The sequence below is a fragment of the Carassius auratus genome, chromosome 35, assembly GCF_003368295.1.
Source record: "Carassius auratus strain Wakin chromosome 35, ASM336829v1, whole genome shotgun sequence".
Classification (NCBI taxonomy): Eukaryota; Metazoa; Chordata; class Actinopteri; order Cypriniformes; family Cyprinidae; genus Carassius; species Carassius auratus.
The window spans coordinates 15,887,164-15,902,012 of NC_039277.1; the positions used below are offsets into that span (position 1 = coordinate 15,887,164).

General features: G+C 34.4%; 3 protein-coding genes across 4 annotated transcripts; 2 read left to right on the forward strand and 1 right to left on the reverse strand.

Annotated features, from left to right (window-relative positions):
* Window positions 1-389: 389 nt before the first annotated feature.
* LOC113054599 (WD repeat domain phosphoinositide-interacting protein 4) lies at window positions 390-5,080 on the forward strand. Its single transcript, XM_026220259.1, has 11 exons — window positions 390-564; window positions 679-792; window positions 1,238-1,312; window positions 1,393-1,497; window positions 1,626-1,731; window positions 1,832-1,926; window positions 2,023-2,102; window positions 2,948-3,156; window positions 4,372-4,473; window positions 4,604-4,749; window positions 4,830-5,080. Exons 2-11 carry the CDS (start codon window positions 744-746, stop codon window positions 4,937-4,939), a joined length of 1,077 nt encoding a protein of 358 aa, XP_026076044.1. The 5' UTR covers window positions 390-564; window positions 679-743; the 3' UTR covers window positions 4,940-5,080.
* A 932-nt stretch (window positions 5,081-6,012) lies between these two features.
* On the forward strand, window positions 6,013-12,934 carry LOC113054604 (ras-related protein rab7-like). 2 transcript variants are annotated; one of them, XM_026220264.1, is made up of 6 exons: window positions 6,013-6,217; window positions 6,891-6,963; window positions 7,067-7,193; window positions 8,103-8,321; window positions 11,321-11,449; window positions 11,762-12,934. In XM_026220264.1, exons 2-6 carry the CDS (start codon window positions 6,911-6,913, stop codon window positions 11,849-11,851), a joined length of 618 nt encoding a protein of 205 aa, XP_026076049.1. In that variant the 5' UTR covers window positions 6,013-6,217; window positions 6,891-6,910; the 3' UTR covers window positions 11,852-12,934. The 2 variants fall into 2 exon arrangements, with proteins under 2 accessions (XP_026076049.1, XP_026076048.1); XM_026220263.1 differs by having other exon boundaries at window positions 6,014-6,221.
* LOC113054609 (EKC/KEOPS complex subunit LAGE3-like) lies at window positions 12,909-14,515 on the reverse strand. Its single transcript, XM_026220269.1, has 3 exons — window positions 14,313-14,515; window positions 13,952-14,080; window positions 12,909-13,729 (listed from the first exon to the last, which is right to left on the reverse strand). Exons 1-3 carry the CDS (start codon window positions 14,357-14,359, stop codon window positions 13,618-13,620), a joined length of 288 nt encoding a protein of 95 aa, XP_026076054.1. The 5' UTR covers window positions 14,360-14,515; the 3' UTR covers window positions 12,909-13,617.
* Window positions 14,516-14,849: the final 334 nt, after the last annotated feature.

The window sequence follows — 14,849 nt, forward strand, 5'->3', positions numbered from 1 at the left end:
TTAAAGGAATTAATGGTGTTTAGTGGCTAGGGATTGTTACGAGTAAATACATTTTTTAATTACACTTCTTCTCTGGCAAATTTACGCACTAAAAAAAGTATATTTTAGAACTATTAAATCGAACGATCTGTATCTGAAAATCACGGAATGATTTGGAAAAAATCATAGGTGACTTTACAGGTAACACGTGAAAAAAAACATAATTAAGGCCTATCGTACATGTAAGATTCAAAATAAATTCTGGGCTGTCCTCATAGACAGTAGCTTCGCCCACTTAGGTGTCTTCTTCTACCAGCTTTCATCTCTGTGAGAGATCTTTCTTCGTGGCTGTGCGCTACTTTCGTTGTCCTCCTCTCCAGCAGGGGGAAGCTGTGCTCCGTTAACAGTCGCGCGCCAGCGTAGAATAAGACAGCTGCGACAACAACAACAACAGCAGTGGTTGGCAGCTCTACGCGGCTTATTGCCTAATGTGAGGTGTCACATTTACATCAACCGTTATAAAATCACTTCGATTTACTTGTTTAGTGTCAGGACAACTGGTTGGACCTTTTGAACAGCTTAATGGTAAGTGAGGTGTTATGTCAACCCTTATATTATAAAATGAAGTTGATTTTCTGAGCTCGTAGTCATGTTTTTATATGATAAAAACGCTGTTTTCCGGCTCTTTTGCTAATTTAGGATGATTAGATCTAGTTAAAACTCCTGAAGACCAGAAAATCAGCAGCGAACTCTTCTCCGACATCATGGCCCAGCCGAGAGGAGTCAACAGCCTTCAGTTCAACCAGGACCAAAGTGAGTCTGAAATATCATTTCCTTTGAGAAACATCCTGCTGCTATATTATTACAATTGCTGCCAGACTGATTTCATGTGTGTGTGTGTGTGTATATATATATATATATATATATATATATATATATATATATATATATTCATGATTTATTATATATTTTTTTCAATATTGACATCCAGAAAGCAGAGTAACCAATAAAATATTAATATATTTATAATACAATGTCATGATCACAAATGAGACCAGTGCAAATTTTCAAATGAACACATATTTTTTTACGCAATAATTTTTTAAACCAGAAATTTTTTTTGACAAAGTGGATAAAATAAAGTCAGTGTTCTCAAAAATTTAATAAAATATCAGAAAAGTTCTTGTTAGCCACTGTTAATAATGTACTGATGATCTTTTTCTGTATTCATTAGCTTTGACTTTTCCATGTTGTTTAGGTTGTTTCTGCTGTGCCATGGAAACAGGTGTTCGTATTTACAATGTGGAACCTTTAATGGAAAAGGGCCATTTAGGTAGGATAAATCTGTTATCTTTTTTCAAAAACCTATTTGTAGACGTATCTGTTGATTGTGTGTGATTTGACTGGTTATAGATCATGAGCAGGTGGGCAGCATTGCTCTGTGTTCAATGCTTCATCGATCAAACCTCTTGGCTGTGGTGGGAGGCGGTGTCAACCCCAAATTCTCAGAAATCTCAGGTACACTTGGAGTCTAAATTGCACTTATATACTTGGATAAAGTACACTTGAATGGCTTCCTTCAATCCAGACTTTATATGAACTGGAATAAACTATGTTTGTTTTTTTAATCATCTTATCTCTGGCAGTATTAATTTGGGATGATGCTCGGGAAGTGCGAGACCCCAAGGATAAATTAGTTCTTGAGTTCACGTTCACCAAACCAGTGCTGGCTGTGAGGATGAGACATGACAAGTAAGATATCCAGCCATTAAACAATAGTGTTCCATCTTTACACATCTTAAAAATGCTGTTCATATTAATAATGTCTCATTTCATGTTTTTATACATGAAGAATCATCATTGTCCTGAAAAATAGGATCTACGTGTATAGTTTTCCTGACAACCCTGTCAAGCTGTTTGAGTTTGACACTCGAGATAACCCGAAAGGTATTGTGTGCATTGCTTGCAATTTCATACAGTTTCATCAGAAATAGGCTTGACTTGTTTTTGTGAATTTTTCATCACTGTATTTTGTGTTTGTAGGTTTGTGTGACCTGTGCCCTAGTTTGGAAAAGCAGTTGCTGGTTTTTCCTGGACACAAATGTGGCAGTCTACAATTAGTGGTAAGATTTATGTTTAAATTATTATAAATTATTACAGTAGTTAATTGAATTTCGCACATTAAAACTTCTAATCATTTATCAAAGGAATAGTTCACCCAAAAATAAAATTTGCTCAAAATTTAGATTTAGATGAGTTTGTTTCTTAATCAGAACAGATTTGGAGAAATTTATCATTAGAGAATTTATCAAATTCGTTGTCAGTGAATGGGTGCCGTCAGAAAGAGATTCCATACAACTGATTAAAACATCACAATAATCCACATGACTCCAAGCCTATTAACATATGGTGAAGCAAAAAGCTGCATGTTTATGATAAACAAATCCATCACTAAGACATTTTTAACTTCAAACCATGTTTTATCTAAAATATGAATTCTCTATCCGTATTATTGCTTTTCATCTTGTCTGAATCAGGAGAGAAATATGAACAAAACAAGCATGTTTTACAAGCGAAAAAAGACTGAAATAGTTCTAAACAAATATGTTGGTGAATTTTGATTTGAGAGGACATATTATGATGGACGTTTTCACTGGAGGAAGCATTAATATGAATTATGGACTTGTATTTTGGCCAGAAGCGACGGTATGAAATTAAAAATATCTGGATTTGTTTGTTACAAACATGGAGCTTTTCACTTCACAGGACATTAATTGATGGACTGAAGTGGTGTGGAATACTTGTGGATTATTGTGATGTTTTTAACAGATGTTTGCACCCATTCTGACGGCACCCATTCACTGCAGAGGATCCATTGATGAGTAAGTGATGTAATGCTACATTTCTCCAAATCTGTTCATCTACATGTTGGATGGAATTTTTAATGCTGTCCATGTTGCTTTGATAGGACCTTTCCAACACAAAACCTGGCACATCATCTGCTCCATTCACTATCAACGCCCACCAGAGTGAAATCGCCTGCCTGGCACTGAACCAGCCTGGCAGTGTGGTTGCGTCTGCATCCAGAAAGGGCACGCTGATCCGTCTGTTTGACACTACAACACGAGACAAGCTAGTGGAACTACGTAGAGGAACCGACCCTGCTACACTCTACTGGTATTGTATTTGAGCTTCTTCTTTATCTAGATTCAAGATCTGCTCACTTTGGACATTCTCTCAAACTAATGAGGTGCATCCTGGGATACTTTCTACACAGTATTGAAGGAGTTCACATACATACTATAAACCTGGCTGCTTTTCCTTCACTGACTGATATTTGTATAATATGGAGCTCCTCACGACATGCAAGAAAAAATAAATAAATTGTGAGCACAATTTACTAATTCATTCCATTGATGTACTACAACAATTTATAAATCGAGGGAACGTATTAGTAAATCGTGCGCACAATTTATAAATCGAGGGAACGTATTAGTAAATCGTGTGCACCATATATATATCGAGGGAATGTATTAGTAAATCGTGTGCACCATTTATATATCGAGGGAATGTATTAGTAAATCGTGTGCACCATTTATATATCGAGGGAATGTATTAGTAAATCGTGTGCACCATTTATATATCGAGGGAATGTATTAGTAAATCGAACCCCTTAGACATAAAATATTTGTTAATATTTAGTTACAATTTCTATAATTTAAAAACACATTTGCATGTCCATGGTTCTCTGATGTCCATTGGTCACATGGCATGGAAGTAAACAGATCAAATATCTGTTTTTTGTTTGGTGTTTTTATTTTGAATATATATATATATATATATATATATATATATATATATATATATATATATATATATATATATATATATAAATAGATTTGCATCTATTTTATTTAACAATATATTACAATTATATTTTGTTCATCTAAGCCACATTAATTTTACATTTCATTCAAATATCATTATTATTGGCTTTTTGTGAACCACATTTGGAAAACCCTGGTCTACAGAACTAATTTAACCCTCTCAGGCTCAAATTAAGTTTAAGTAACTTAGTAAATTTAGTAACCTATAGTAAAGTTTTTAGTACTCCAGATTCATAAAATATGTATCTGGAGTAATAAGGTTTTTAGTTACTTTACTGTTGCAAATCTGCAAAGCCTGCCTTGAGAAGGTTAAGTAACAATTTCCGTAGAATTTATGTAGAAGCCTTTAGATTAAATTAAAAACATAATTTGATTTACGTTTGTCCAAACTTCTTCACTGCATTTTATATGAATAGATTTTTAGTATTGCTGTATTTTAATGAAAAAAAAAAAATACTTATGAAATTAAAAAATGTCAGATTATTTATTGAATTCTGTTTTACAGTATTAATTTCAGCCACGACTCATCCTTTCTGTGTGCATCAAGTGACAAGGGAACAGTGCACATATTTGCTCTGAAAGACACTAAACTGAACCGGCGCTCTGCGTAAGATTAACCATTTCACTCTAAAAAATCTTATTTGTCATTTCATTACAGTTTTCATTATATTCTAAGTGTTATTTAGAAATATCCTAGTAGTCACTGGGTTTTATGTGTGGCTTTTTGTCTTCTCTAGTTTGGCACGTGTAGGAAAGGTGGGTCCGGTCATCGGACAGTATGTGGACAGTCAGTGGTCTCTGGCTAATTTCACTGTGCCGGCTGAGTGCGCTTGCATCTGTGCCTTCGGGAAGAACACCTCCAAAAACGTCAACTCTGTTATTGGTACGTGGGTTTTATTGAAATCCTTTGAGTGCGTTGTTATTGATATGTCAGTTTCTCATCACTTATGTCTCTCTTTGAAGCCATATGTGTTGATGGGACATTCCACAAGTATGTCTTCACCCCTGATGGAAACTGCAACCGTGAGGCTTTCGATGTGTATCTGGACATATGCGATGATGATGATTTCTGAGGCTGGAGATTGAGCTGTAACTTATGTTAACTAGTAGTCACTTAACAGTGAACTCTGCTGGTTGATCCTGTTGCTTTTTTCTGTGAGTGTATGTTACTGCGCTGTATAATCAAATGTACATAAAATCAGTCTGTGAGTAAATGTCTTGTTACCTTTTATCTTATCACTCCACATAGAGGAGTTTCAAAGTCTGTTTACGTGTCCTTCTGAGATACTCAACCTTTGAACACTTTGGAATGATTACTCATCATTCTTTGTCCTGTTTGTGTGCTGTTACTCTTGAGGAATAAGCTCTCTCAACCTTTAAAAAAAAAAATTCTTTTGCAAAAATTAAAAAAAATATTATAGTTTAAAATGTAAATGTGTTCTATTTAAAAGGGGTTTTAAAATGTAATTTATTCCTGTGATGGCACACATTTCTTATTATCGTTGAAAACTGTCAATATGAAAATATTGTGAAATATTTTTGTGGAAACCCTGATATATGCTGGGTTTTTGGTGAATAGAAAGTTCAAAAGAACAGCATTTATTTGAAATAGAAATCATTTATAACATTATACATGTCTTTGCTGTCACTTTTGATCAATTTATTGCAACCTTGCTGATCAACAGTATTAATTTCTTAACAAAATACTCTTGAAAACAAAAAAAGTTTGAACTGTAGTGGTTACAGGGAGGCAAAATCTGATAATAGCAATCAAGTATAAAGTAAATCTAACATAAAATACTGTGTGTGTGGGTATAATACTGTAAAACGTTAATATATCAACAGCACTGCATAGTTAATTCAATATTTATTATATTTACATACATAACATTTATGTCAATATTTACACAAAATAGTTAAAAGGTCTGTCAGGCCATATAAATGGTTTTTTGTCAATGGATTTCACATTCACATACCACAAACGTACATTTTAAGTGATAGTGAGTTTTGAGTGCACAGGTCTACTTATGCTTATGAAGTGATAAAAGTGTTTATATCAGATATAAACACCACACGACAGAAATACACAATACACGTTTGTATTTACATCTGTATTTGCATTCTCAGACATAAACATGATGAGTGTGGAGTCGAGTCGAGAGAGGGAGTGTTTGCGGCTCATTATTACACACGGATGTGCAAAACTGTCCGTGACAACAACATCCAAAAACACGCCACACGACCCAGAGAGAGCGTCCCGAGTCGATCAGAGACGGTGGAGGTGTCGTGTTGGCTTCCTTTTGTTGTATGACAGCAGCAGATTGTTGAGCCCAAATTGGGATTTCGCCTCAGAAAGTGAGTTTTTGTCATGCTAACATGTTAGCCATCTAACGTTACGCTAATCAGCAGAGTGACAAGATAAAAAATATTTAAACTTCGTGACTGAAACCCATAGAAATAACCATAATCTGAGATTTAGACGTTTTAGGTGTATGAAACGTGCTTATTTATATAAATAAAGTCTGTTCATGTGTTACATTCGCGGTATGTTTGTGCTAGCTTTAACTAGCTTCTCATAGCTTTACGTTAGCTCAATATTGATAAGCTAAACTGATTATTTTAAAACATTGGTTTTGTTGATTTGTTATTTGAATAATAATAAAAAAAAGTATTGTGAACGTTTAACACTGACATTTTAAGAATCGACTGGACATTTGCAGCAGGCCAGCATGAACTGACAGCTAATATTGACGTTTAACGTTACATTGACATCAAGTATCTTTTTATTGATAATTAATGGGTTAGAACTTTGACTTTTATTTATGGCACGCCTTACATTAGATATAATAATGCAGATTTGACGCTTGGGGACATGACTAATATCGTGCAACCTTCCCTTTTCAACATGTTTGTGTGTGTTTGTTTGGCAATCACAGTCATTACATGTCATTTGCAGAGGTTGCATCCTAAATAACGTAATTACACTTTAAAGAGACCTCACAAGTGATCCTATCGTTTTATTAGGCACAGTTTAGTCCACTAGGATGGCTTCTCGTAAAAAGGTGCTCCTGAAGGTGATCATTCTCGGGGATTCTGGGTAAGTGATGATCTTCTGAACCAATAATGCCTGATAGTGTTATTTCAGTTTACGTTTCAGTTTCACTTAGATTAATAATTCTTCTTGTGTTTGTGTGCTACAGTGTGGGGAAGACTTCTCTGATGAACCAATATGTCAATAAGAAGTTCAGCAATCAGTATAAAGCCACCATCGGTGCTGACTTTCTTACCAAGGAAGTGATGGTGGATGACAGGCTGGTGACAATGCAGGTATGAGTCTTTTGATGTATTTTTATATTACAAACCATTGTTAACTAAAGCTAATCCCATAATAAGATAGCAATTCTCATTTTCTTTTAGTTTAAGCTGAAGTACTACTATATATAATACATCTATTTTATATATATATATATATATATATATATATATATATATATATATATATATATATATCTATATCTATATCTATAGATATAGATATATAGATATATATATATATATATAAAATAGATGCATTATTATTTTAGTATCATTGATATACTATTCGTTTTTAATAATACATTTAATAATATAATTTTTTGTGATTTAGTAAATTTTTATATATATATATATATATATATATATATATATATATATATATATATATGTATATATATATGTATATATATAAATATTATTAATGATTATAATTTTATAGATAGATAGATGGATAGATATAAATTCTTATTTATTTATTCTATCTGAGGTTCAATAACAATGTCAAGTCCTTTCACACTCAGAAATACTATTATATTACTATCGTTATATATGTTAATATATAATATTAATATTATAAATATATGTATATGTAGAGAGAGTGAACTAGCAATATTCATATAATTATATTTATGTATATTTATTTATATATATTTATAAAAAAGATATTTATTAGTGCAAAAAACACTGAGTGGACCTCAGGTAAAAAAATATATATATATAAATTCTGACGTCCACAGTGTTTTTTGCACTAATACATATTTTTTGTATATATAATGCATATTTGTGTTGTATTATTTCATGACCATTTTTCAGCTCGACCCGTTTTTTTAGTTGCAAAACATCAGGGACATTTTGATTCCTAATGATATGGCCCTTTAAATGCAAACAATGCAGCACTGAACTATTTCATGGCCGTTTCAGATCTGGGACACGGCAGGACAGGAGCGCTTCCAGTCTTTGGGTGTGGCTTTTTACCGCGGGGCAGACTGCTGTGTGCTGGTGTATGATGTGACTGCGCCGAACACCTTCAAAACCCTGGACAGCTGGAGGGACGAGTTCCTCATTCAGGCCAGCCCTCGAGACCCGGAGAACTTCCCCTTTGTAGTGCTCGGCAACAAAATCGACTTGGAGAACCGACAGGTGTGTCTTTATTTAACAGCGTGGGATTACATGTTTACATTTTGACATAAATTCTCAGAAGAAAGATTCTTCTTTTGTTGTTGTCTTCCAATGATTGTTGTACATGTAAACACACTCCTTTTGGGGGTACTGAATGGATAGATAGAGATGGTCAAACTGGTCTTATAAAATATCTACTCTATTGTGCTGATACAAGTTGTAATGTTACGTCTGATATGTATCTCAGTTATCTGATTAATCATAGGATGTGTCATAGAATTAGCTTCCGTTTATTGGTATACTTTTCACCTCAGGCAGATATTTCTTGCTCCTTTATTAATAACATTGCTTCATCATAATCATAATCTAACCTGTCCTAATCATGTGTTCATGTTTTCATAGACAGATTTTCATGTCAGATTTTTATTTGTATTTTTTATTTTTTCATTTTCATAACAATCTTCAGATTTTTTTCATTATATACATTATGGCCATGCACCCCCCCCCCCCCCCACCCGCATTAAGCCCCACCCCCGATTAATCGATTCATCGTTTTTGAAACCTATCGATGATCGAAATGAGAAATTTCCTAAAATGCCCATCCCTAGCAGCAGTAAATCTGACAAATAGGCATTATCTCATTCAGTATTGCAGATCAAATCGCCTGCGATATTGCTCAATTGTCTGTGAACTACAGCTCTGTGTAGTGAATGCCGCTCCGTCTGAAAGCAGGTGATGGAGATTTACTACTAATCACAGAACCGGCGCGCCTGACGGTTGCATGAGATTAACTGCACAGCCCTACTTTTTAACCACAAATGCTCATCTTGCACTAGCTCAATTTCTCACTTTATCAGGGATGTGATTATTGCCGATTATTTTGGAATTCGGTCTAAAATCATGACCCATGTAAATCATGCAGGTCAGTAATAAATAAAAAATCAGGGGGATGGAGGTGTTCATGGTGATTGAAATTGCAAAATGGCTTTAAAAAATTCACTAAATAAACTGCGAAAAGGTTATGGACGGAAACATCATGAACGGAATGATCCGAGAGCACTGAAGGAGCTCACAGCGCCATCTGCTGGACAGCTGAAAGGGTTCAAATGCGAGTAGAATCAGTGCTGAAATGTGTTTCTCACCCTGTAACTTTTTTTATGAATGATGGTGAGAATTTGAGGCTAGTACTGTCATAAAATATGCAATGGTTGCGATGTAATTATATAAATTTAAGCTGCAGTCTTCTGTTCTACATGTCTGCTGAACAGTACGGTGTTTTCAGTTTCGATTAACTGCTCTTCTTGCATTTGGGAACACAGCATTCGTCATTAGATCCATTTATAAGTCTGTTGTTGTTTGTATAAATAATTTTCAGTGTTCACAGGATTTTTTTAGAAATCATTGTAACATTCTGATTTGCTGCTTGGAAACATTTACTATTTATTATTACGAATGTTCAAAACTGTTTTTACTGCTTAACATTTTTGAGGAAATAATGAGACCACTCAAACATTTGTGGTAAGGTTTAAAAGTGAGAGAGATCATTTTATTTCATTTATTTCATGATCATTTATCATACATTAAACTGATAAAGTGAGTGTAGAGTGAATACATTTAAACTGTTTTAAAAAAATATTTGATAAATGCTGTTCACTGAACTTCCTATTTATCAAAGAATCATGAAAAAAAAAAAATTCCACACAAAATACATGAAGCAGCAGATTCAACTCTTTTGAACATTGATAATACTTAGAAATATTTCTTGAGCATCAAGAACTGGAGCATTGATGCAGAAAGCTCCAATTACATTTTATAATATATTAAAATATAAACCTTTTTTTATTTCATAATATTGCTTTATTTTTTTACTTTATTTTTGATCAAAATCAAATAAATGCAGCTTTGGTGAATAGAGGAAAGTAATTTCAAAATCATTAATAATTGTAATGTTTCCAAACTTTTGGCAGATACTTAATACTAATAATAACAATTCTATTAATACTTTTATTATATTACATTACATTTTATAATATTAATTATTATCGTGATTATTAAATACTGCTTTTTATTTTTACCGGACAAATGTGTTAAAATATAAGATTTATCTTTTCATGTGATAAAATATATATTTTTAAATATTAAGTGCCAGGGGCGTGGCTTGGTCAGATGTTCCTAATTTTTAGTTTCTAGTCCTCATTTCTCCCTATTAATTTCTTCTTTGTGTGCAGCAACTGTCAACGTTTGTTTGTGAAAGTGGTATTCGTGTAGTGGGTCGAGAAATATTTATTAGTCAATTAGAAGATGACTTCAGCTTATTTTTTGTAAAAAAAAAAAAAAAATGGTCTGAAGCTTCATGTCTTAATCTAAACATAAGTAAATGTGAATTAATGTATATTAAAGATTGTACAGCACTCACTATTTATATATTTCATATTACATATTTAGGTACTACGATGACTTAATGTGAACATGCAAAGAAAGTCAAATGCCCTTTATAAAAAAAAAAAAAAAGGTAAAGCAATGATGTCTGAGGATTTATAAGAAATAGAATGAGATCTACCCTACCTTTTCGTACTGTTGTACACAGATGAAGAACTAAAGGCGCATGACCTTTCCAAAGGGACTACGTCATGCAAGTCGTTGATTCGCATCACAGAGTGCAAGATGAGCATTTGTGGTCAAAAGCATATACGTTTGTCTACAATATTTGGACCTTCAGTCTGTTGATTCCCATTTAAGTCTGTTAAATTAAGAAAAATCCTAGATTTTTTTCTTCAAAAACCTTAATTTCTTTTCGACTGAAGAAAGAGACACAAACATCTTGGATGACATGGGGGTCAGGAAATTATCAGGAAATTTTTATACTGGACTGAAATGTTATTTTAGCAACGAGCTGAAATAATCGTAATTTTTTTTACTTTTAAATTTTTTTAATTTCAGTTCATGATAACCCTGATTTTGATTCTAAAATCTGACTGGATGCTGCCTTATTAAACTGACCAACTGTCTGCCCTGTGCAGGTGACAACGAAACGAGCCCAGGCCTGGTGTCAGAGCAAAAGCAATATCCCGTACTTTGAGACCAGTGCAAAAGAGGCCATCAACGTGGACCAAGCTTTCCAAACCATCGCTCGCAACGCCCTCAAACAGGTACGTACCATTTGACATTACGGGTGGGAATCTCTAGGCACCTCACGATTCGATCTGATTTTGATTCAGAGGGCTGCGTTGTGATTATAAAACGATTTATCAATGCATCAAATTGAACTGCAAGTGATTTCAACACCCCTCATATTTACAGAGGCTCCCCGATGTGCAAAAAATATGTGATATTTAGATGTTTGCTAATGTTTTGACATTTGTGAATCGAAAATTGCAACATCCGCATCGCAATGCATTTTAATTTTTTTTTTTATAGTAACAGCACCTCCACTCTGATACTAATGTATGCCCCTCTCACAGGAGTCTGAGGTTGAGACGTACGACTTCCCAGACCAGATTAAACTGAGAGATGACAGACCCGTGTCCTCTGGTGACGGCTGCAGCTGCTGAGGCGGGACGTATGGAGACAGAGGGGACCAGAGATGCAGAGGAGAGCCAGTGTGGGGCAGACCGATCCCGAAGTGCAAAACATCCAGCATTCAGAAGAAAACACTTCCTTTCCAAACTTGTATGTAAAGAACTGTTAGGAATTTAAAGAAACTCCCTACTACAGCATCACTTTTAATATAACTACCTTTAAGGATATTATTTCTATGAGAAAGAGATGAAATGTGATAGTTATTCTATTATTTACAAGTGATTTTTTTTTTTTTTTGGCTTTTTGTATTGTTTATTCCTTCATCCATGCAGATTATAGTCTTTCAGACTCGTCTCCTGCTTGTTTGTCTGTCTGTGCCTTTTACTTTGTTTTAGGATGAAGAAGTCTTCCTTGAAATTCCTTTATTTTGCCAAATCCTTTAATATGGTAAACTAAACAAATATACGTACACTCAGAATACACAGCCGAGCATGTCACAATATCAAAATCCTCAGCATAATTTAAGAGCTGCCAAGGCCAGAAAGAATTATTTCAAGTTTGTGCCTAAGAAGGCCCCCTTACATGACTTGTTAGGCTGGTGAACATTTTGGGGATCTGGGAGCTCACGAAGTCTTAAGTGCAATCATTTTAACCATGCAACAGTTTCTTTCACTTCGAACTAAAGTGTTTCCCCAGTTTTAATGTATGAATGTAACAGTCATGATTAATTCTTGTCTTGACCTCATGCTGTTTAATTACTAGGTTTACAGTTTATTTTTATGTTTCTATGTTCATATAGTAGACATTTCTAACAGGCTCATCTCATTGATCGAATTATGGGTATGATGTAGGTCAAATAAAGGAAAGCTGAAATCAGAGAGTGAGCCCTGACAACCCTTGAATCTGTGCGACATTTTTTTTTTACGTCTTTATTTCTATCAACCAGTGTTGGAGATTATATTGATCGAAAACCCTTAGTGATGTCTGCCAATAGAAACTAATAAACACACATCTGTCCCTCTTTTATAAAACAAGTACCTTTCCTTGAACATGGTCAGATCATTTCTCTGTATTGTTTCATCAACAATGCTTCATTAATAAATCTTTATTCAAATGACAAAACTGGTTTGTTTTGGTTTCTTTTACACTGATAAACTTTAAAGGAATAGTTCACAAATAAGATAAAATTTGCTAAAACTTTACTCGACCACAGGCCATATTAATTTGTTTTTTCATCAGAACAGATTTGGAGAAATTTAGCATTCCATTACTTGCTTACCAGTGGGTCCTCAGCAGTGAATGGGTGCCGTCAGAATGTGAGTCCAAACAGCTGATGAAAACATTACAAAAATCCACATGATTCCAGTCCAACAATTAACTATTTGTAATGTGAAAAGCTCCATGTTTGTAATAAACAAATTGATCATTAAGGTGTTTTAAACTTTAAACCTTCATTTATGGCCATAATATGGAAAATATTCTGACGGCACCCATTCACTGCAGAGGATCCATTGGTCAGTTCAAATATTTTCTGATATAAAAACTATGCATCTTGTATGGTCTGAGGACGAGTTATTAAGTACATTTTTACTTTTTGGTGAAATATTTCATTTAACAACTCAAAGCAATTGTCTTCAGACATGAGCAAAAGCACATTATTTTATGCTTTTTAAGCCTTCGCAGTCCAAGATAAAGACACGGCAGCAGATGTTTCTCTTGGACGTCCTCCTAACATAGTGCAAACAGCATCTGCGTCCACATTTCTCCTCTTATGCTTGAATTGTCTCTCAAATTGTCATTATGAAACAGGTGGTCCGAATGCATCCATAGTTTCCATCACTAGACACAAATGGTCCAAGAATGAACTTACAGAAACCCGAAGAATCCGAGCTTCATCCGCAGTCCATCTCCTATAAAGACATGACCAAAAATAAGATAAGTTTTATTGTGTATAATAGAAATGTACTGTTCTTTTTTTTATTAATTAATATCATAAACACAGGATGGAATTTGAAAGAGGAAAATCAGGTAATTAGACCAGTGTGGCATACTGTGTCGACCTAAATCTAAATTAGGACAGTTATTTTTAACGCTAGAGTTTTGTATGTGATCGTTCATGTGCTTTAACTCACACAGATAGTGTGTGTCCTGTAACATCCAGGTTTTTAGTGATTCCTCCTTTCCTGGGCTCAGGATCAGGAGATAAAGACTGCAGGGCGATAGCTGCCTCTCTCTCACATGGGAAGGGTACATTTAAAAAGCTGATGATTCGTTAAGGATAAGCAAAACAGGACTTGGAAAAAACATGCACCTCTGTTTCTCATGCATTGACCGATCTATTGTTACTTGACTGCACGTGTCTCTGATCAAACTCCGTCGTGCAAGCAGGTAAGAGCTTAAAAGTCTTAATTAATCCCGGGATACACAAGCAGAGTTCAACTGTATCACATTAAAATAGTTTGATATTTAAGAACAGCAGTACTAAAAGGATACAATTCCAGTTTTTTATCTGAATCGTTTTCACTCACGCAAGCAGCCATATTGACATGTTTTGTTGCCTTTCAGTTTGAAAGCGGCATTTTCGTCATGTTTTGATTAAACGTAATCCTTATTTTCATAAAATCACATTCGACAAAGTTAGATTTGCATGACAGTTAAAACCATAGACATATGCTCATTGGCCACTCGACCGCACGTCAACGTCGCCGCCATATTGGAGCGGGCAACTCTCATAACTCTCACACCAGGACAGAAGAAAACATACCCGACTCATCGACAGTTTGGACACCTACAAACTGTCACACGATAATAAAAACAGATCTCGGGGTGTTATCTTTCACAGGTAAGACAGCTGTTCTTTCTCGATGTTTTTTGGTCATTTTTAACATTATGTTGACAGCTTAATTAACCACCAGTGTCAGACTATTAATAAATAGCTAGCGATATCGCTAATGTAGTTAGCAGTGAAAGCTGAGAATTCTAATTTTAAATGAATTCTTATTACGTTTTAACTTCTATTGCCATTTATAT

Coding starts and splice junctions, on each gene's coding strand:
- LOC113054609 (XM_026220269.1), bottom strand. CDS start 14,359: ATGGCTGCTTGCGTGAGTGAAAACGATTCAGATAAAAAACTGGAATT. Junction 14,081..14,312: donor TCAGATAAAAAACTGGAATT/GTATCCTTTTAG, acceptor ACGAATCATCAG/CTTTTTAAATGTACCCTTCC. Junction 13,730..13,951: donor ACAGGACACACACTATCTGT/GTGAGTTAAAGC, acceptor ATGTCTTTATAG/GAGATGGACTGCGGATGAAG.
- LOC113054599 (XM_026220259.1), top strand. CDS start 744: ATGGCCCAGCCGAGAGGAGTCAACAGCCTTCAGTTCAACCAGGACCAA. Junction 1,927..2,022: donor CACTCGAGATAACCCGAAAG/GTATTGTGTGCA, acceptor TTGTGTTTGTAG/GTTTGTGTGACCTGTGCCCT. Junction 4,474..4,603: donor AAACTGAACCGGCGCTCTGC/GTAAGATTAACC, acceptor TGTCTTCTCTAG/TTTGGCACGTGTAGGAAAGG.
- LOC113054604 (XM_026220264.1), top strand. CDS start 6,911: ATGGCTTCTCGTAAAAAGGTGCTCCTGAAGGTGATCATTCTCGGGGAT. Junction 6,964..7,066: donor ATCATTCTCGGGGATTCTGG/GTAAGTGATGAT, acceptor TGTGTGCTACAG/TGTGGGGAAGACTTCTCTGA. Junction 8,322..11,320: donor TCGACTTGGAGAACCGACAG/GTGTGTCTTTAT, acceptor TGCCCTGTGCAG/GTGACAACGAAACGAGCCCA.